The sequence below is a fragment of the Podarcis liolepis genome (assembly GCF_965112155.1).
Source record: "Podarcis liolepis genome assembly, chromosome: 13".
NCBI lineage: Eukaryota > Metazoa > Chordata > Lepidosauria > Squamata > Lacertidae > Podarcis > Podarcis liolepis.
Window position 1 is genome coordinate 9,856,035 of NC_139573.1, and position 22,247 is coordinate 9,878,281.

A 22,247-nucleotide genomic window follows, 5' to 3' on the forward strand; every position below is an offset into this window, starting at 1 on the left:
ACCAATGAAGATTTTAAGTTGTATGAGTAACACCTCACATAATACAATTCACTCTAGGCTTTGCACACATTGTTTTCCAGCAAGCTAATACAAATATTAAAATTACAAAATGAAAAAGCAACAAAATAAGCACACACCAAAAGACTCCTAAAAGGAACAGATAATAAACTATCAAGGAGGTAAGTAAAGGTTGAACACTATACAGTGGTACCTCGCAAGACGAATGCCTCGCAAGACAAAAAACTCGCTAGACGAAAGGTTTTTCCTTTTTCGATTTGCCTCGCAAGACGAATTTCCCTATGGGCTTGCTTTGCAAGACGAAAACGTCTCGCGACTTTTTTTTCTTTGTCTAAAAACAAAGACATTTTTTGTTTATAAAGTTAATTTATTTTCCCTTAAATTTTTGAACTGCTCTTTACAGTATGTGTGACTTTAAAGAGCAGTTAATAAACTGTTGTTGTACCAAATTTGGCTTTGTTTGGACTTTTTTTTACCATAGGAACGCATTAATTGATTTTCAATGCATTCCTATGGGATTTCGTGATTCGCAAGACGAAAAATTCGCTAGATGACAAAAATTGCGAACGAATTAATTTCGTCTTGCAGGGCACCACTGTATTACATATTGGTTTGAATCTACAAAAATAATACTATGAAATGACTAAAAAGAACTTGCCAATGCACATGGAATGCACATCTATAACCTATGACCCTTACAGACTAATATGTTACAAAATTAGCTTTATTCATCAGTTGTACAGTAGGTTTCCTGCTCCTCAGAGAATTAGAACAAACGTCTCTTGTGTAGCCTACCTAGTAAAGACCCAATATCTCTTATGCTTTGTGCTTAGGGATGTCAGCATGCACCACTATGTCTGAGAGGCTGATTCCATGTTCAGTCCTGATGCAAAGAGATGTAGAAATACATACAGTCATGCTGATATGCTTATATGGAGCAAGGAAGCAAAGAATATTCAGGAAGGCATAGTCAACTGAGAAAAATGGAAAATGGGAAACCCATGTGTTCTAAACTAGGAGTAAATCCCCTATAATAGTGAGCCGTGTGCAGTTTTTAGCCTTTACCTTTGCTTGGGAAGCAAGCAGGAAATCAGCTTCAGCACAACTGAGTCTTGCATTTAAGATCCTTTAACAGCTGCAGCTTGCAAGTTCTAGGCACTCATCTACCATCTGCAGAAATCAGAGACTAGGCACCATTCTGCAGAGGACCAAGGAGAATATGCTGAAGCCCTCTGGTGAGTGTGGAGTGTAAGTGGTGAGTACTTTGCAGAGAACTCGTATCTGGATGGTGAATGGCTGTGTTATAAACAATATAACACTGCAACTCTCTTCTAACAACTTCTTCTCTCTGTAAGATGCGCAGCTTGGGGCTAGGTTTCTGAGAGTTACATCTGAATTATTATTATTATTATTATTATTATTATTATTATTATTATTATTATCCTCAGCTTACAACATAATAAAAACATCAATCCTTAAAAAGTTCCCTAAACAGGGCTGCCTTTTAGAAGAACAGATAGTTGTTTATTTCCTCGACATCTGATGGGAGGGCGTTCCACAAGGAGGGCACCCCTATCGAGAAGGCCCTCTGTCTGGTTCCCTATAACCTCGCAGTAAGGGAACTGCCAGAAGGCCCTCAGCACTGGACCTCAGTGTCTAGGCTGAACGATGGGGGTGGAGACCCTCCTTCAGGTATACTGGGCCAAGGCTGTTTAGGGTTTTAAAGGTCAGCACCAACACTTTGAATTGTGCTTGGAAATGTACTGTGAGTCAGTGAAGATCCTTTAGAACAGGTGTTATATGGTCCTGGCAGCCACTCCCAGTCACCTTCAAAGGTAGCCCTACATACAGCACATTGCAGTAGTCCAAGTGGAAGATAACCAGAGCATGTACCACTCTGGCAAGATAGTCTGCGGGCACGAAGGGTCTCAGCCTGCGAACCAGATGGAACTGGTAAACAGCTGCCCTGGACATATAGAATTGACCTGTGTCTCCATGGACAGCTATGAGTCCAAAATTACTCCCAGGCTACACACCTGGTCTTTCAAGGGCACGGTTATTCTGCTCAGGACCAGGGAGTCCTCCACACTCACCCACCCCCTGTCCCCCAAGAACAGTACTTCTGTCTTGTCAGAATTCAACCTCAACCTATTAGCTGCCATCCATCCGCCAACCACATCTGCTACAACAGATAGTAAGTACAGTGGTACCTCGGGTTAAGTACTTAATTTGTTCCGGAGGTCTGTTCTTAACCTGAAACTGTTCTTAACCTGAAGCACCACTTTAGCTAATGGGCCTCCTGCTGCCGCCACGCCGCCGGAGCCCGATTTCTGTTGTTATCCTGAAGCAAAGTTCTTAACCTGAAACACTATTTCTGGGTTAGCGGAGTGTGTAACCTGAAGTGTATGTAACCTGAAGCGTATGTAACCTGAGGTACCACTGTACCTGTATATATTTCCTACCACTATCATTACCAATCAAAAGGCAAGTGTGTATGATAAAATAATTTATTGAGATACAAATATTAAAAGGTCTGATGATTGATTAGTGTTACAGAAGTTTTACAGAGTCTTATTGGTTACATACAACACAGCGACTAATAACAGTGCTGGGCCTCCTTTATTAAACTAACTCTGCCACCATCCAAACACTCTTCCCATATCTCACTGCAATTACCACACAATTGTTTCTCTGAACTGTCTCCCATTATTCACACTCCCTTTCAAATTCTTATCCAATCACTACTCACTTCCCACATTCCAAGCAGACTCTCTTCCTCTCCCAACCAAACTCATACCCCAATTCATATATTATTGTTACCTACACATTTACTACTTATTAGTTTACCATAGTTTCTGTAATATTATTACATATCCGCACAATATTATTTACATAAATTCCAGATTTACAGTGCCCACATTTCTTCCTCCTTCCTCAAACAATTCAGCTGTGTTTGAAGAATCCATGCCAAAAGAATTCATATTGAACTGCTGAAAAATGGGGACCTCACAACTTTACACTGGCACCAAAATTCACTGATACATGGAGGCAACCAAAAATTTAGAGACAAACAACTGAGGGTCACAGTCCTCAGACATCTGGTTTGCCACTGTGGGAGAAAAAATATGATGGATTGCTTAGTGTCACGAGGGAGCTGACAGGCAACACACTTAGCGAACAGCCAAGAGAAACCAGGCATGCAGCAAGCTTCTTCTTCAGTTCATTTATTAGTATCAAGCAGAAACACATGGAGTCTACTCCCTCAAAGCTTGAGCTGTTGCCCAGAGTGTCCTCTCCTCACCAGATCACTTTCTATGTGTCTGCCCCCTCATGCTGCCTATGGCTGTTGCCAAAGGACTGTCTCTGTCTCTGTCTGGTTTTCTGCTCTGTGACATGGATGAAACACCTGGTCTTAGGAAAGGAGAGGGATGTGGCAGGCTCTCAAGGGACATACTGTCAACTGACTCCGGTACTGTCTCTGTCACATCTGGTTCCTGCCTCTGTTCAGAGCTGCTGTACCTGCTGGCTTCCCCCTGGTCCTCACTGTGGCGTTTGCCTCCTAGGATGGGTCATAAGGAAAGGGTTAAAATGGGTGTGATGTGATTGGCCAGTGAGGATGCAAGAGGGGAGTAAAAGTTAGAGTGGGAGGTTTTGAAAGTCAGTTGAGGTTTGGGAGTTGGAGAAGGAAGAGGGAGGAATAGGTAGTGGGTTGGTCGAGTTGTATTGTGAGAGAGTGAGAGGAATTGTTAGGTTGAGTCAGACAGATAGTTGGAATAATCAGTTTGGAGTTGTTAGGAACTAAGATTAAGAAACTGACAAGAGAAAAATAAACAGAATCCATACGCTTGTTCCTGCATTTAAAAATAAACTTGATTATTTGTTAATGTTAACAACTGTCTGGACTGTGTGTCCCCGTGAGAAGCGGGGTGGTGGCAGCAGTGAAGAAAGCAATCACAGTGGTGGCAGAGGGTAAATAGACTGTCAAACGTCCGGGGGACCTGTGTGATCGCCACACTCACCCTCCAATATGTCCCAGTTCCTTTCTTCTGGGGTGTGTCCTGTTTCCTACCACCATGAACCTGGGTCCATATTACCTACTTCTGTGCTCTCCCTGGAAGCCTCCTGGTCAGGCGGTCTCCACCACTCCTCCAGTGTGGTGTAGTGGTTAAGAATGTAATCTGGGGAACCGGGTTCGTGTCTCCGCTCCTCCACATGCAGCTGCTGGGTGACCTTGGGCCAGTCACACTTCTTTGAAGTCTCTCATCCCCACTCACCTCACAGAGTGTTTGTTGTGGTGAAGGAAGGGAAAGGAGATTGTTAGCCGCTTTGAGACTCCTGAAGGGGGAGTGAAAGGCGGGATATCAAATCCAAACTCTTCCTCATCCAGCCAGTCCCTGACACATAGAGACCTTGATTGGTTTCAGCAAGTCCATTCTTAAATATATGAGGAATTACTGTATTGATTTAATGGGAGTGAATCAACACTAAATGACTTCTGCTTTTGGAGAGGCCAGCCTTATTGACTCATTTTCCTTCACTTTGTTTTCAGAGAAGTGCCCAGAAATGAGGAACAACACTGTTGTGAGTGAATTCATACTCCTGGGCTTCAGTGACAAATGCTGGCTTGAAATCTTGATCTTTCTCCTGCTCTCCACCACGTATTTTCTGACCATATTGGGAAACACAGTGATTATTCTGATCACGCTGGTGAATAACCAGCTCTACACCCCAATGTATTTCTTCCTCCGACATCTTGCAATTGTGGACATTGGTTTCACCAGCACCGTCCTTCCAAAAGCTTTGACCAACATGGCCAATGGCCAACGGACTATCTCCCTACCTGGTTGTTTCACGCAGGTGTATCTATTCCTGGTTGTGGGAACCACAGAGTTTGCTCTGCTGGCAGTCATGTCCATTGACAGATATGTGGCTATCCGCAACCCTCTTCACTACTCAACCATAATGAATGGCCGAACCTGCTCATTGATGGTGCTCTGCTCTTGGGCTGGGGGATTTTTGCTTATCATGGCTCCAGCAATTACATTATTTCAAATGCCCTTTTGTGGTCCAAATGCCATGGACCATTTTTTCTGTGACATTGGGCCTCTGATTAAACTGGCATGCACAGATACAAGTCTTCTGGAACTCATGGTTCTCCTCATTGCTGTTCTTTCTCTCCTCGGGACCTTGGCTATAAACATTGTATCCTACATCAATATTATTTCCACCATCATGCGCATCCCGTCAACAGCAGGGAGGCAAAAGGCTTTCTCCACTTGCGCTTCTCACAGCATCGTGGTCTCTCTCGGCTACGGCAGTTGCATTTTCATGTACATAAAACCAAAAGGCGCCAATGAATTAATTTTCAACAAAGGGGTGGCTCTTCTGAACACTGTGGTGGCCCCTCTTCTCGTCCCTTTCATATATTGCCTTAGGAACAGACAGGTCCAGGATGCCTTGAGAGGAACAACTAGGCAATTTGTTGGGAGGTTTTGTAAGACTCCAAGTTGATTTTGGGTAGGATTTGGCATCAAAATCAGGAACCTTTGGGTGCCGGCTGCAATAGGCAACCATTTCCATTAAATTCTGTTTTGTGGAATGGGTCACATTCACACCATGCATTTAAAGCAGTGTTGCGCCTCTTTAAACTCCCATGGCTTCCCCTCAAAGTATCCCAGGAACTGTAGTTTATTAAGGGTTCTTAGAGTTGTTAGGTGTCAGGGACCGTGCTGAGGAGGGCTACAATGAGGAGGCATGGTGGGAGCCACTGCCTCCCCCTGACCCTGAATCTCCCCAGCAGCAGGAGGACAGTATAGATGTAGAGCAGTGGTTTGCAGAGGGGCATAGTTCAGAAGGGAAAAGCTGGGAAAATGGATGAAGAGCAGCTTGGAGAAGAAACACTGGAAGAGAGAGGGTTAAGAGATTCACAGTTGTTGTATAGCATCCCCCTTCCCTTCCCTCTCCACATTCTAGGAGAGCTGAGAAAATTGCTGAACAGAAAGTACAGCAACTACAGGCTCGGGTTACCAGACATAGGGGTGACGTAGATTGGGAGGGTGTGTGTGTGTGTAGCCTTAATTGGAAGTACCGCCATTCTTAGTGGGAGACATTTGTTATCCCTCGCTGTGATTCTTATAGAATTCAAACTGGTAAGAAGACTCCGCTCACTTTGTTTTGCTTATCTACTGCCAAGGGAGGAGGAAGCCGATTCCTTGAAGCCTGACATTAGGAGATCCCTTTTTCCCTTCCGGAGTGGTTTAACAACTCTTAACCCAGGAAGTGAGGGATGAGCCTGTTTGAGAGCTGCTATATAAGGGTCTCTATATACTAATGGAAGTCCTCACATTTATCAGTTGTGGATATTTTCTGTTGTAATCTTTGGAAGAATCAGGTCTTCTCTACACATTATCAGTATGTACTGGGAGCTTTTTCTGAATGGATATTGTATGTGCTCAACAGAATTAGTGATGGGGAAAGAGTTTTTTCAGTTCACATTTCAAGATGAGCCCACCTAATTCACACTTTCTGAAATAATGTGAGAACCAAAACATGGCCATTCTTTGAAATTTGCACCTCTTTGAATTTGTTTGTATTGGATCCCTTGCTATTTCGTATTTATTTGGATATCTCAATCTAGTTATCTCTTTTGCCTTTGCTGATTAAATTTGGTTTAAAAAAAATAAAGCTGGAGGGAGGTTGCTTTTTAAAATCAACAAAAAAACAATTAACTCATAGTGAGTTCTTTCCTTGAATCTTACGGGATTACTTTCCAATTGTTCTAAAATTACCAAGTTAAAGAATGGGGCACTTTAAAAAGCTATGTTTTTAATCATGACTGATCGTGCTGCGGTGTCAGGCTGCGGAGTCAGCCAAGAATCAGAGAAATGATTAAAAAAAATTACCAAGCAATTTATTCAAAAATTCACAGAAAGCAATGAAGGAATGCAGCCTTCCCTAATAATGGCATTGCTCCAAGTAAAGTCCCACCCCACTGCATCTTCCCTATTCTGCATTGGCTAATCTGAGCTTTCTGCCTCTGAGCTTTCTGTTCTACTACCTTCAATGCACGCCTGGTCCGGGGGGGGGGGTCAGGTATGCTTTCCAAGGTCACTGAGTCTGTCAGCTGCCTCTCTCCTGGCACTTCTTCTTCCTGCTGTTCCTGCTGTTCCTCTTCCAATATTTCCCAGCTTCTGCCATCTGCAGTGTTTAACTAAATACTGTTCTAAATCTATACTGTCCTCCTGTTCTCGGGAAGGTTCAGGAGAAAAGGGGGTGGCCTCCACCATTCCTCCTCAGTCCAGCCCCTGACATGGGGTCACACATGTCTTGTGGCATGGATCCTGTTTCCCAACGTTGCAAGAAAAGGTGTGGAGGTGCACCCTGAGGGAAGAGTTGAGGCAGGCCTTCAACACTTCTGTTGGGATTCTGTCTTATCCTGGGAGTTGATGGTGTTCTTCAGCTCATCAGGGGGAGGAAGGACATCTAACTCTTCCAAGATAGGCAGAGTCTGGATGCAGTCAATGGCTGTGTCAGCAACCATGCTTTCCTGCGAGTACAGTTCTTGATAGAACCTTCAAGGAAGGAGAGTCCACAACCTTCCAAGGGAGTCCATTTCACTGTAGGACAGCTCTTACCCTCAGAAAGTTCCTCCTGTTGTTTAGTTAGAATCTCCTTTCTTGTAACTTGGAGCCATTGGTTTGAGTACTACCAACGAGCCATTGGTTTGAGTACTACCAAGTAGTTTGTACTACCAACCAAATACAGTAAGTAGTTTCAACAAACTGCTGGGAAAACCAGTTTTCTGGGTGCAATTCACAATATATTCCAAGCACTTGAACAAAAATGTATTTCAGGTGTATTGATTTTGCATTTCATTTCATTAATTTACCGTACTTTATTCTTTAATAGTTTAATAGCTACTGTTAAATCTCTGGTTGATTTGTAGTAGATCAGGCAAAGTTTCTGACTCTCAACTGTCTGAAAATAACAGCAGTTAAAAATCTCCTTCACCTTCTAAATCTGGCTACTGAAAAGGCATTATCATAGTTCAATTATATGTTCCACTCATACATAGTGTGTGGTTTGGGGAAAGTCCTGAAAATCAAAAAGAGAGGCCAGGAGAACCACATTTGTCTCCCAAACCTGAGATAGCTCACCCCTGATAAACAAAATGCACCTGTCTTAGGACTAGATAGTTCCCTCTTCATCTCAGAGAATGATGACATGGTCCACTACAGTACATTTAGTTCAACTGTAAGGTATAAGTGCAGGTAAAATCACCACAATTCTTTCTATCATACCAAGTTTCTGGTGATCGTCTCACGAGCGAACAAGAGCTTACATTGAAAGAGTGTAGCTGAAAACAGATTTTTGAGGAATTGAACATGAGAGTCACTGGAAAGTTCCAGCTACGTATTGAAGTCAATGCTTTGCCCACAAAATTAAGCATGATTCATGAGCAGCTTCCGAAGCTTCTGAGTCTCCGAAGCTTTGCCCTGACCAAAAATCCCTTGCAAGATGCCCTTGACCAAATCATTTCTCAGTGTATACACGAAAGGACTCAGGAATGGGTTGACTATGCTACTCAGTAATGCTGGAACCTTGTGAGCCCCCAAAGCAGATTTCTTAGATGGGATCACATACAGTAAGATGGAGATGCTTACAGCCATTAGGAACAAGGTGAGATGAGAGGCGCATGTGTTGAAGGCCTTCTTCCTCCCAGTGTCAGTGGGTATGGCCAAAATGGTGGAGACAATGTACGCATAGGAGATGAGAGTTAGAACCAAGGAGCAGAGGATGACCATTGTTGACAGCAGAAAAGTGATTATCTGTATCAAGCCTGTATCGGTACAGGATAGTTTCAGCAGAGGCTCACTGTCACAGAAGAAGTGGTCAATGACATGGGACTTGCAATAGGAGAACTTGGTGATCATGATGGTTGGATAGAGGACAGAGATGAACCCACCCAGCCAGCAGACCAATACCAATTGGACACAAACCTGGCCATTCATAATGATGGGGTAACGTAATGGGTTGCATATGGCCACGTAACGGTCATAGGACATGGACGTCAAGAGGAAGTACTCCACTGTGGCCAAAAAGAAATAGAAGTAGGATTGGGCCATGCAGCTAGCAAAAGAAATGGTTTTGGCTCCAGAAAGAAGGCCCCTTAGCAAGCTCGGAACAGTCACAGTCGAAAAAGCAAGGTCCAGGATGGAGAGGTTGCCAAGGAAGAAGTACATGGGTGTATGGAGGCTGCTGTTGGTGGAGGTAATGAACAGAACGACCATGTTACCCAAGAGTGTCAAGATGTACACAGCTATGAGAACTGTTGCCAACAGAATCTCTGCTTCACGTTGCATCAGAAAACCTATCAGGATGAAGTCTTCATATCCGGTGTGGTTTCCCATCTCTAATCTTTCAAAACAAAACACACACACACACACAAACAAACAAACAAACAAACACAAAGAGAATTTGCCTCCATAAATTGGCATACAACAGCAATAGAATTAATTTCTAGCGCAGGTTTGAGTTTCAAAGAGTTGGAAGGGACCTCAGAAATCTTGTAGACCAACTCCCTGCTGATGTAGGCTATGTGTTGCTACACCATCCCTGAAAGGCTGTCATCCAGCATCTGCCTAAAAGTTTCTAATGAAATCTGGGAGCCCATGGAATCATATACAGATTCGGCTGCCTAAATTTCAAATACAGTTTTAAGGATTGTATATCAGCATTGAAAACTGTACTTCTTCTTCCTCCCTCCTCATCCCCCATCTACAACCACAACCTGATGATCTACAGCAGGGGTGTGCAGATTTCTGACTTGTCAGATCTATTTTGAATGATGATGAACTATAATCCTAAGATCTACCAAGCAGAACCAGGTGGAAAAGACTTCCAAATAGACTGAGAGACCTTGGTGCCTCTGAGTGGAACTGAGCTAAACTGAGAAGTACTCTCTTGGTTAGCTTTCTTCATTTCCGCAGTCCAATTCAGCAGAAGAAGCAATTTTGTTGCTCTCAATGCCCAATGATTGGGAGTTTGAAACCCTTTCTGGTCTACTGCAAATCAGCTACACAACTCCCAGTAACTCCTGGTCAACCTTATTTTAGGGTTGCCATATTTTAAATAGTGAAAATCCAGACAGAAAAGTTGTTGAGCCATTTTTATGGGAAATCAGCAAAAATGACACTGTTGACATGGGTTGCTATACGTCCAGATTTTGCCAGATATTTCTGCCGATTTCCACCCAGACACCGCTACCAACTACAATATTCCATATACATCCGGGGAATTTCAGACCTATGTCACCCCTACTGATCTACAGCATTTGTTCACTGATTGTGGTTTTGAAACTGTAAGACAATTGACCCAAGAGGCTTAGAGAGGACAACAGGAGGAGGGGACTGTGGCATATAATCCAAACTTTACAAAGTGACTTCTGATTTGTCCTGAAAACAAAGTAATACCCCTTTTGTGCACATTTTCTCCCATTATCAACATTTTTGTACACTTTTTTTTTGGTTTAGTAAAACCCTCCAGATTATTCACACAAGAAAGACTAGCCTCATCCTACAATATAAATGGAAGGCAACTTGCCTGAAACAATGAAAAGCGGCTGTGTAAAAATACTCACTTTAGCATATGAACAAGATGCAGTCTGATGTTCCTTTTAGTTCCATTTCATTTAATGAGAGACACTAGGTGCTCTTCTTCTTTGCTGTATCCATCTAGTGATGAATGAGCATCTATCCTCTTTTTAATTGTCTAACAGCACATTCGTAAGACTCAGAAGTAAGTCCCCCTGAGTTTGAAATGACTTTGCTGAATCACTGCATTGAAAGGAAGGAACCTCAAAGGTCATTTGGTCTTCAGCCCTTGTGGCTGAAGTGTCACACTTCCCGCAAACCACTTCATGTAGTATTAGCTTAATCTACCATTAGCTTAATCCATTTTGGAAGCATATAGAAATGGCAATATTGTTGTTCCAGGGAAACAACTGAGACAGCATGAAACGGTCAGTCCGCACTTTCCCTGCTTACCAGTGTTTTAAGCATGAATTTTTGGGAGCTTAAATGAACATCCCCTTCAATAAGAGATCACAACATGTAGGGGTGTTTTCCTCCTAAAATAGTTTTATACAAATGCTGTTTCTGTGGAGTTGATTGATAGCAAATGTGTAGACAGAATGGATTGGAAGGAAAGGGAATGAGACAGAAAAAGGCCCACTTACTGACAGGAGAGACATTATTCCAAAAGTATTTAAAGGAAAAATGGGAAGTGAGGTGAGTCCATAAGTTGAACAAGAAGTCAATGTTCAATTTGTACTCTACAGAAAAATCTGAAGCTTCTTCTCACCCAAAATCTCATCCCTCCTCCCCTTCTGCAGCCTACTTTCCCAATCCGTTGTGTGTTCACTTTCCTAAGATGATTCTATTCATTTTCTCTAGGGATGCGATCAGAAGAACATCCCAAGGCAAGGCTTACTTGTTAACAGGAAGCTAAGGGAGTCCATTATTTGTCACCCTACAAGGTGAAGCACATCTACCACTGAATTTAATGAGACTTCAGGACAGAAGTTCAATGGTAGGGCACATACTGTGCACACTGAAGGTCCCAGGTTTTGCCCCCTGGGATCTCCTGACAGGGCTGGCGTTAGAGTTATGGTTGCATTGGAAAAGGAGAAAACCTCTTTCTGAAGCTTTGGGAATCTTTTGCCAATCACTGTGGGCAATACTGAGCCAGATGGACCAAGGATCTGACTTGGTGAAAGGCAGCTTCCTGTATTTCTATGCTTTTTAGCAAATCTGTATATTTTCCAGTCATCATGCCAAGGCTTGCATCTACGTAGTTCCCGCACTGTGTCTATACATAACAAAAATTCTGAATTTTATTATTTCCTTTCTTATGCGTACGTTCTGCCTTTCTTCCATCATGGAATCCAAGGTGGTATGTGCATATGGTTCTCAAGTGGTAATCCATCTAACCACTGGCCAGACACAGACCTACTTAGTTTCAGTGGTGGCATCATGTGCCTTCATATGGTATTGACCTTGATTAAAAAAAACACAAAAACTACAAAGTTATATACAGCTGCATCAGAACAAAGTTCCCCTTAGAACATTGATCCATCAAGCTCAGTGTTGTCTCCAATGAGCACCTGTCAGTCAGTGAAGACCATTCTGAACTAGATGGACCAACGACCTGTCTCAGGATAAGACAGCTTCCTGTGTAGCCCATAATCTTGTGGCCTACACTGAGTAGTCCAGGGATGGGGGACCTTTTTCAGCCCAAAGATCACATGCAATTCTGGGCAACCATCTCAGGGCCACATACCAACGATGCGTCAGCTAGGAGTGTTAAGTGGATGGAGCCATGAATGTTAATTTTACCACTGTACACACAGACACCTCCATCCTCCATCCAGTTTAGCAAGAGACTTTATCAGTCAGGGTTCAGGGATACATTGTAGCTGGGGGGAAACACTCAAGAAGGTTGTGAAGCAGGATTGGTTGGGGGGGGTGGCCTGGAAATAGTCCTAAGGGCCAGAAAGGGACATGAAGCGCTGCTGTCAGTCATTGGGCCTAAGGTCCACCAGCCCTGGACTCTGCCTCAGCAACAATACTCTTTTGTTGTTCTGTGATTTCCCACCCCCCATATCCTTTTGAAGCAATCTAAAAACCACTTCTCACACCAGTCAGCTCCAGAAGTTTAGTATTTTGTGAAAAAGTATTTTACCTGGTATGTTCTAAATCTGTTACCAGTCAATATCAGGGTGACCTAGGTTGTTATAGCAGTGTCCTTACCCAGGAGAAGCCTAGGCATGGTCAGTTCATTTATGTTAGGGATAGAAAACTGGTGGCCCCCTAAATGTTGCTCCCGCAGTCCCTGACCTCCAGGTCAAACCGACTGGTACTGATGAGAGCTCATGTCCAACAATGTAAGCAGGTCCAGAAGTTCAGTTTCCTTAATTTATATACCTCATTTCACACATGCATCATGTTCAAAGTGTTTTGTTTAATAAAAAATAGAGAATTTAACTTCGTCTGCTATTGCCTTTCCTTCCTTTAATCACAGTGATTACACACTTACTCCCAAGCAAAACAATTGGATTTTGTTTCATTTCATTCTCTCCTTGATCCTCTGAGTCACCTGCAAACTTGTTTAAAAGGGCCTTTTTTCCCTCCATGGAGGGAACAGCGGTACCTTGGGTTACAGATGCTTCAGGTTACAGACACTTCAGGTTACAGACTCCGCTAACCCAGAAATAGTACCTCGGGTTAAGAACTTTGCTTCAGGATGAGAACAGAAATTTTGGGGCAGCAGCAGCAGCAGGAGGCCCCATTAGCTAAAGTGGTACCTCAGGTTAAGAACAGTTTCAGGTTAAGAATGGACCTCCAGAACGAATTAAGTTCTTAACCCGAGGTACCACTGTAATCAACACCTTGTATTGCCTCAACACATCTTTCAGTTCCTGCTTCACAGTGTCATTTTTCAATGTTTCCTCAGCGCCCTAACCCAGAAGAAGCCTGATTGAAGTCAGTTTATTCATATCAGGGACAGGGAACATGTGGCCCTCTAAATGTTGCTCCCACCATCCCTGACCACTGAGGCCTGATTGACCATCACTGATGAGAATTTGTGCCAGGCAATGTCAGCTAGTCCACAAGTTCACCTTCCTCGAGTTACGTACTGCATTTCACACAGATTCACCATGTTTAAAGTGGGGGGTATTTTTAAAAGGAAATAGAGATTTCCAAACAGTATGAAAGACATATATTTTTAGTAAATGCATTCCAAATACTATTCTATTTATCCATATACTATCAGCACCTAAAAGCAATCCATTCATACGTTGCAAGAGTTGTCATATCTTTGGTCCGTTGTTCAAAGGGGACCATGGTATTATCTTTCCAATCATAGACTCGAAGAGTTGAAAGGGGCCCAAGACTCTCATCTAGTCCAAACCCCTGCAATGATCAATATCAGTCTTTGGCAGAAGTTAGGGCATGGAGAGTCCATCTACATTTATATGCTGTCAAACTTCATATAAGCGGTGTATGGTTTAAAATAATAATATTTGAGAATTTTAAATCCCCCCTCCAAAATGGTATATATACATTGGCTCTCCTCCCTTCAATCACAGTGACTACAAAGTCTCAAACAAAACAACTGGATGTTGTTTTAGCTTCTTCCATTTTCCCCTTGTGCCTATGAGTCACCTCTAAACTTACTTAAAAGGGTCTTTTCTTTTGCAAGGAACCCCAAGCTTTCTGAGTGATCAACACCTTGTACTGTCTCAACACATCTTTCAGTGCCTGCTTCACAGTGTCATTTTTCAATGTGAAGATAAATGGGTTCAGAAAGGGGCAGACGATGGTGGTGAGAACGGCAGGCACTTTGTGAACTTCCAAGGTCTCTTTCTGGGAAGGTGTAACATAGATGAAGATGCTGATGCTGCAGGAGATGGAGATTATGGTCAGGTGTGAAGCACAGGTGTTGAAAGCCTTGGCCCGGCCAGTGGAGGTGGAGATGCGCATTACCGCTGAGATGATGAACATGTAGGAAAACAGAGTCACAGTCAATGAGCATATGATGACAACAGCAGACAGAAAAAAGTCCATTAGCTCAATGAAACTGGTATCGCTGCATGACAGTTCCAGCAGTGGGCCGCTGTCACAAAAGAAATGATTGATGACGTTGGACCTACAGAATGACAATCTGGTGATCAGGATGGTGGGAAAGAGGACCGAGAGGAATCCACCCAGCCAGGAACCAACCAGCATTTGAATGCACACCTGGCTGTTCATAATGGCATGATACTGCAGGGGCCTGCAAATGGCAACATATCGGTCATAGGACATGGAGGTCAAGAAGATGAACTCCACCGTGCCCAGAAAGAAGTAAAAATAGGATTGGGTCATGCAGCCAGCAAAAGAGATGGTCTTGTCGTTGGAAAAGAGATCCCACAGCAGCTGTGGGCTGATGGCCGAGGTGAAGAAGATATCTAGGGCAGCAAAGTTGCCAAGGAAGAAGTACATTGGGGTGTGGAGCCGGTTGTCCACCAACACCACAAAGAGGATGACCATGTTGCCCAGCACGGTCACAACGTAGAGGACCAAAAAGAAGAGGGCGAGAAGGATCTCTTCGTGGCGGTCAATGGAGAAGCCCAGCAGGATGAATTCAGACACGCTCTGGTTCTCCATCAGACTTTCCCCTCTTCACTCTCAGCACATTTTCTTGAAGGAACAGTAGAATGGTGAGAGTCAAAACTTTGAACTCAAAACACAGGTGGTGCTTTACAATCCTTATTCATCTTTCCCACCAAACTTTTTAGGCATTTATTTGGGATGGGATATAACTCTACTAAATGACTTTAATCAAATACACAATTATGACAAACATGAACATTTACTTACTGTAGCAAGCAAAAATCCAGTCATGTCCAATACTGAATTTGTAGGCATGGTTGCAAGGAAGATGCTTCTAGAAACCTGCTGTCTGTCTATCAAACTGGATTTGTAAAATACTCCATTCTTCAACCCTCTTTGATCTCAACTGCCCCTGTTTTCTTAAAAGAAGAATTCTACTGAAAAATCTTCCTCCCTCCATGCTCTGTAGCCAGTAACCCACCCATTTGTAGTTAGAATTGAATTGTTTCCAATGTGTGCAAATGAGAGAGGACAGATTTGAGGAATCTCATTTAGTAATGCATTGAGAGTCTGAAGTCATTAGTGGGGCTCTAGAGAGACAGACTCCAGGGATATTGTTAGAATAATTCTCTAATACAAAAGTTGATGTGGTAGTCGATGAAATGGGAATTTCATTTAGCTCTTTTGAACCAGTTCCTTTCTAATAAAATCATCATCATCATCCTATTCTCCCATTTACCAATATACTGTGCTGGAATGAGTGTTCAATTTCAGGTGGAGAGTTTTGGACTCAAAAAAATGTTCTTCTATGAAATGCACTGGGTGGCCTTGGGATAATCACTATGTGTATCTCAGCCGAACTTACATCACAGGGATCCTGAGTGGAAAGGAGCATTGGAATAGAACACAGCCATGTTGCATCAAGTCAAAGGCCCTTCTAGTCAAGAATTGTGTTCTCACTGTGGCCAGCCAGATACCCATAGGAATAACTGCACAATAGAATGTGAACACAACACAAGTTGTCATTCCCAGTGACTGGTGTTCAGGTGCATACTGCCTCTGATGGTGGGGGCAGAACATAGACACTGTGGATATGGAATAGCCCTTGGTAGTCTTCATGAGTTTGTCTAATCCTCTTTTAAAGCTATCCATTTGCTCAGTCATGATGCTTGCTCTTCTGGGAGCAACTTCCTTAAAATGGAAAACTGGGAGCAGGGGGTCAAAGCCTTGCAGCAGTGTCAGACAGAAAGAAGTTGAGTTATTCTCTGGCTCAAATCAAGATCCAAGCCAGAGAAGAACTCAGGGGATTATAGTGTTCCAATTTACATTCAAGATGAGTTTTATGAGTTGCTAAGAATCAGGTGACGCAGGTGGCGCTGTGGGTAAAACCTCAGCGCCTAGGACTTGCCGATCGCATGGTCAGTGGTTCGAATCCCCGCGGCGGGGTGCGCTCCCATCGTTCGGTCCCAGCGCCTGCCAACCTAGCAGTTCGAAAGCGCCTCTGGGTGCAAGTAGATAAATAGGGACCGCTTACCAGCGGGAAGGTAAACGGCGTTCTGTGTGCTGCGCTGGCTCGCCAGATGCAGCTTGTCACGCTGGCCACGTGACCCGGAAGTGTCTGCGGACAGCGCTGGCTCCCGGCCAATAGAGTGAGATGAGCGCACAACCCTAGAGTCTGGCAAGACTGGCCTGTACGGGCAGGGGTACCTTTACCTTTAAGAATCATAAGCCAAGTGAAGTAATATTCATATCATGTCTCTAATATTTTGCCAGATGAATAGGATGAGATGTGATGAGAATTCAGTGCATACTCAAAGGTATGCAGTACCAGCACTTTTTTTCTATTAAAAAGCACTGTTTAAAAGAATGCCTATACTTGCACCATACAAGAATTGGGCATGCAAACTTTAAATCAGTTCAAATCAACATAAATGTCATTTTGTGAAAGTTAGCAAGAATATCTATGACAGTCTTCCACCTCAAATTCTTCCCTTGAGAGATTCTTCTCCTTTCCCTCTCCCGCTACCTGCAATTCCAGGCCAGCATTTCTTGTACATCAGCAACTGTGCCTGACACAGACAAAAAATCACTCATTTTATGCGTTGACCACAAGGGGACAGTCCTTTTCAGTGTACTCAGTTCACACTTTCAGCTACTCTTCTGGACCATTCAACATGTGTGAATCATGGTCTGGGGCTAGGGTCTGACAGTACACAGTGCAACAACTACGTAGAAGCTAAGCAAGTCCAGGTCTGGTCAGTGCCTAGATGGGAGATTTCCTGGAAACCATATGAATGTTGAATGGAGTTTAAGACATTTGAGATGTAAAATGCATTTATTAACCTAGAAGTAGAAGTAAATAAATGGAACTGAAAGTGATTCTTGGGTTACAATGAGTAAATCATCTTGCTCTGGGGAAGAAAGAAGAATATACTTGTTTCATAAATAGAAATTAGTCCAACATTGCCTTGAAGGTACTCAGTGAAGGAGCTCCCATCCTTCCCTGTGGAAATGTAGCAGGACCCCCAAGACCTACATCCGGTCACACCAGCAGCTTCACATCTCACTTGCCACAATTTTGTGAAAGTTCTTCCCAGTCTTTTCCTTTACTTCTTCCTTGAGGCACAGTCCTCTCTTCCTTGCAACATCTCGAAGGGCTTCCTTGACCTTCTCATTCCGCAGGGTGTAGATGAAGGGGTTGAGCGATGGGGCCACCACACTAGTCAAAAGAGCCACCACTTTGTCCACCCTTTCGGTATAGGTGTGTGTGGTGCGGACATGCATGAAGATGTGGCTGCCGTATACTATGGTGACCACAACCATGTGGGAGGCGCAAGTGGAGAAGGCCTTGCTTCGACCTTGCACGGAGGGGATCCTCAGAACAGCCAGGGTGATCAAACAATAGGAGATGACAGTCAGAACCAAGGATCCGAGGATGAGCCCCCCAGCCAGAACCAAGTTGATGGTCTCCACCCATTCGGTGTCAGTGCAAGCCAGGTTCACCAAGGGCGTGCGGTCGCAGAAGAAATGGTTGATGACGTTGGAGGCACAGTAGGGTAGACCAGTGACCATGATGAGCGGGCCAAGGATGGTGAAGAAGGCTGCTACCCATGTCCCACAGACCAGCTTAAGGCAGAACTTCCTGGTCATCAGTGCTGGGTAGCGCAAGGGGTTGCACACGGCTTGATAGCGGTCAAAGGACATGACTCCTAAAAGCAAGAGCTCCGTAGCCCCGAGGAGAAAGTAGAAGTAACATTGAGTCATGCAACCAGCGAAGGAGATGGTGTGGCTTCCCCAGAGGAACCCGGCCAAAAGCTTAGGCACCGTCACCGTCGTGAACCAAATTTCTGCAAAGAAACATGGGGCTCTGCAGGCGATGGTCGGACAGAGTGATGCAGATGATGACTGTGTTCCCTGAGAGTGTGATGAGGTAGTTGGTCAACACCAGGAAGAAGAGAAGCAACTGCGTGGAAGGTTCTGTGGGGAAGCCCACCAGGTAGAACTCCCGCACGGCTGAAGAATTGGCATAAGGCATGGACGGATAGTCAACTCTGGTCTTTTCTGCAGGGGCAAAACAAAATTCGCAAATGACATTCAACTCCGGATGGGGGAGAAATCAGATTGCGTTCACAGATTGCGTACCTCGGGTTACGTACTTAATTCGTTCTGGAGGTCCGTTCCTAACCTGAAACTGTTCTTAACCTGAAGCACCACTTTAGCTAATGGGGCCTCCTGCTGCCGCCGCACCATCGGAGCACGTTTTCTGTTTTCATCCTGAAGCAAAGTTCTTAACCCGAGGTATTATTTCTAGGTTAGCGGAGTCTGTAACCTGAAGTGTATGTAACCTGAAGCATACGTAACCCGAGGTACCACTGTATATGCATTTTGGTACATATTACTGGGCTGAAGAATTGCGTTGCAAATTTCAGAGAAGTATGGCTGTGCTTCGAATCACATTTCATTCTAGAAATTGCACATTGGGCAGGTTTACCTTTAAATGTGAATTGAATGGGTTTCTGCCCCATCCCTTGCTGAGCCCCAGCTCTGTAACAAAGATCTATTCTACCTTCAAGAGGCTTAGGATTCTCTGCTTGGTTTTGTGTGCTCACTAACAGTGTCAAGGGAGCCTGATGATTTGGAGGGAGCAGAATCCAAACTGTACATATTTTACACTCTGACTCTAAGTACACCTCTGCAGATGTTCATCCCATTGAAATCAATGGCATTACCTCAACCAAGAGGATAAAAACTTTATAAATGAATGGGGGAAAATTATAAACTATTTAGGAGACCACTGTAGGCAGATGGAAACATTAGCGGGATTTTTATTTCACTTGTTGTGTACCAATTACCATGGATAATTATGGATTGATATAAAAGTTGGAGTATCAAAGAATATGCAGTATTAAATGTTTAAAATTGGACCCCATGGAGGGGATGAGTGGAAGTCCTGAGATTCAGAGGAATCTCTGTTTATGGATTTATATTTGGATAACTTTGTATTTGTAAAGCCAAATAAAAATGTTTTCAAAAAAAAGGAGAAATCAATGGCATTACCCCTAACTGATGATGTGAGGAGCTTCTAGCAGGCCATGTCATTACAACATTCCAATGAAATATATATCACGTTGCTCATTATAATCCCTTACCTCAAACAGGTGTGCATTCTACAGCATGGAGCACATATATATTTTGTAGAATCTGTTTTTGTTTTTGTTGTTGTTTGCTGTGTTTAAACTACAATTTTATTTGTACAGCCCCTGTAGAGCTGTTTGGTCAAGTAAATGTGGCTCCTTTTTTTGTCAGTGAGCCAGTAAATGTGTTAGCACATGGGTAGGCAAACTAAGGCCCGGGGGCCGGATCCAGCCCAATTGCCTTCTAAATCTGGCCTACAGACGGTCCAGGAATCAGCATGTTTTTACATGAGTAGAATCTGTCCTTTTATTTAAAATGCATCTCTGGGTTATTTGTGGGGCCTGCCTGGTGTTTTTACATGAGTAGAATGTGTGCTTTTATTTAAAATGCACCTCTGGGTTATTTGTGGGGCATAGGAATTTGTTCATTATTTTTTTTCAAAATATAGTCCGGCCCTCCACAAGGTCTGAAGGACAGTGGACTGGCCTCCTCCTGAAAAAGTTTGCCGACCCCTGTACAGTTAGCAGATGCATAATATTTCTAAGCATCTTTGAATGGTGTGTATGATTTATTTCATTTTAGTTTATTCAGATGTGCTTTCTATATCCGCACATATATAATTCAGTGCTCTGTGTGAATAGAGCCCAAAGGCATGTTCAAAGTCCGTTTTGGGGGCCACCTTTATGCAGCCCCTATGGCAGTTGTTTTATTGGGGTCAAATCCTTAAAAAGAAAGCTCAACAAGCTCATTCTTAAATAAAAGCTCAACAACTCTGCCCTCACGCATGTTCACTTCATCAAATCTGGCCCTCTTTGAAAAAAGTTTGGGCACCCCAGCACTAGAGAGACCGTAGCAATTCCACATACCTACCCTAGTGCTCACAGCCAAGATCACCCCTCGGAAGCTGTTTTGTCTTCCATCACAGAGGCTGGGTGAGGAAGGTCAGAAGCAAGGTGATGTCTTGACAAAAGAGAAAAATGATGATGAACTGTGTGCATACGAGAGACACAAGAATTAGAATGGGGCTCAGCATCAGCGTCTTAATGCTTTGGTGAGGATCGTTTCCCTGATTTCAGAAGCGTTTAAAGGAAGCTATTCTCCGGGGGCAGAAATCCCAATAGAAAAGTGGCTGTTGAAAAAAGATGAAGTATGTAAAGCTAATCTAGGATTCATTGGCCTGAGATGTTGACATGATAAACTTATTGCTTGAATGTGCAGAAGCTCCCTGCATTTAAGTGATCAGAGCCCTTAAGCTGCAGTTCCATGAAAATATTAAATATTTCATACTGTATATAGCTATCAAGGATAGCTTCAAGGATGCATGGTTCTATCCCACCCCACCCCCCACTGCATTATATATTCACAACACCCCTGTGAGGTAGATTGGATTGAGAGACAATGTGGATTTCATCACGTGTTTTAAGATCAGATTGGTGTTTGGTTTGGCTAGGAATCCAGCATTTCCTTAGTACTTTGCCCAGCTTAAGCCCATGGTAAATACAATGACAAAGAGGGTATGAAACCAGGAGACATATTCATGGCGGGCTGCACAGTTTCTTGTGTAGGCTTGAAGATGCTCGAGAACTGGAGTTTTAACTCTGTAACAGAGCTAGGAAGATCGCAGTGCCAAGCTCCATCACAGTTTCACAGAATTCCATGCAGTCCCAGAGGACGCGGGTGGCGCTGTGGGTTAAACCACAGAGCCTAGGACTTGCCAATCAGAAGGTTGGCCGTTCGAATCCCCGCGACAGGGTGAGCTCCCGTTGCTCGGTCCCAGCTCCTGCCAACCTAGCAGTTCGAAAGCACGTCAAAGTGCAAGTAGATAAATAGGTACCACTCTGGTGGGAAGGTAAACGGCATTTCCGTGCGCTGCTCTGGTTCGCCAGAAGTGGCTGAGTCATGCTGGCACATGACGCGGAAGCTCCCTCGGCCAATAAAGCGAGATGAGCGCCGCAACCCCAGAGTTGGCCATGACTGGACCGAATGGTCAGGGGTCCCTTTACCTTTTAATAATAATAATAATAATTTAATAAAGAGGCCTAGAGTTTGAACCTCCCTGTGGACACTGACAAACTGGAACGTGTCCAGAGGAGGGCAACCAAAATGGTCAAAGGCCTGGAAACGATGCCTTATGAGGAACGGCTAAGGGAGCTGGGCATGTTTAGCCTGGAGAAGAGGAGGTTAAGGGGTGATATGATAGCCATGTTCAAGTATATAAAAGGATGTCACATAGAGGAGGGAGAAAGGTTGTTTTCTGCTGCTCCAGAGAAGCGGACACGGAGCAATGGATCCAAACTACAAGAAAGAAGATTCCACCTAAACATTAGGAAGAACTTCCTGACAGTAAGAGCTGTTCGACAGTGGAATTTGCTGCCAAGGAGTGTGGTGGAGTCTCCTACTTTGGAGGTCTTTAAGCAGAGGCTTGACAACCATATGTCA

At 43.7% G+C, this 22,247-nt stretch overlaps 3 protein-coding genes across 3 annotated transcripts; 1 reads left to right on the top strand and 2 right to left on the bottom strand.

Moving 5' to 3' along the window:
* Positions 1–4,506: 4,506 nt before the first annotated feature.
* LOC310692475 (olfactory receptor 6C74-like) lies at positions 4,507–5,529 on the top strand (the record flags this gene model as incomplete). Its single annotated transcript, XM_083473421.1, has 1 exon — positions 4,507–5,529. The coding sequence occupies one exon, from the start codon at positions 4,507–4,509 to the stop codon at positions 5,527–5,529; it is 1,023 nt and encodes a 340-aa protein (XP_083329547.1).
* Positions 5,530–14,255: 8,726 nt separating this feature from the next.
* On the bottom strand, positions 14,256–15,227 carry LOC310692476 (olfactory receptor 6J1-like; the record flags this gene model as incomplete). The annotated part of the gene is made up of 1 exon (XM_083473422.1): positions 14,256–15,227. The coding sequence occupies one exon, from the start codon at positions 15,225–15,227 to the stop codon at positions 14,256–14,258; it is 972 nt and encodes a 323-aa protein (XP_083329548.1).
* A 2,262-nt stretch (positions 15,228–17,489) lies between these two features.
* On the bottom strand, positions 17,490–21,455 carry LOC310691419 (olfactory receptor 6M1-like). Its single transcript, XM_083471206.1, is given in 3 exon segments — positions 17,490–18,528; positions 18,530–18,734; positions 20,675–21,455. Coding segments are annotated over 2 exon segments (978 nt in total). The 5' UTR covers positions 18,709–18,734; positions 20,675–21,455; the 3' UTR covers positions 17,490–17,729.
* Positions 21,456–22,247: the final 792 nt, after the last annotated feature.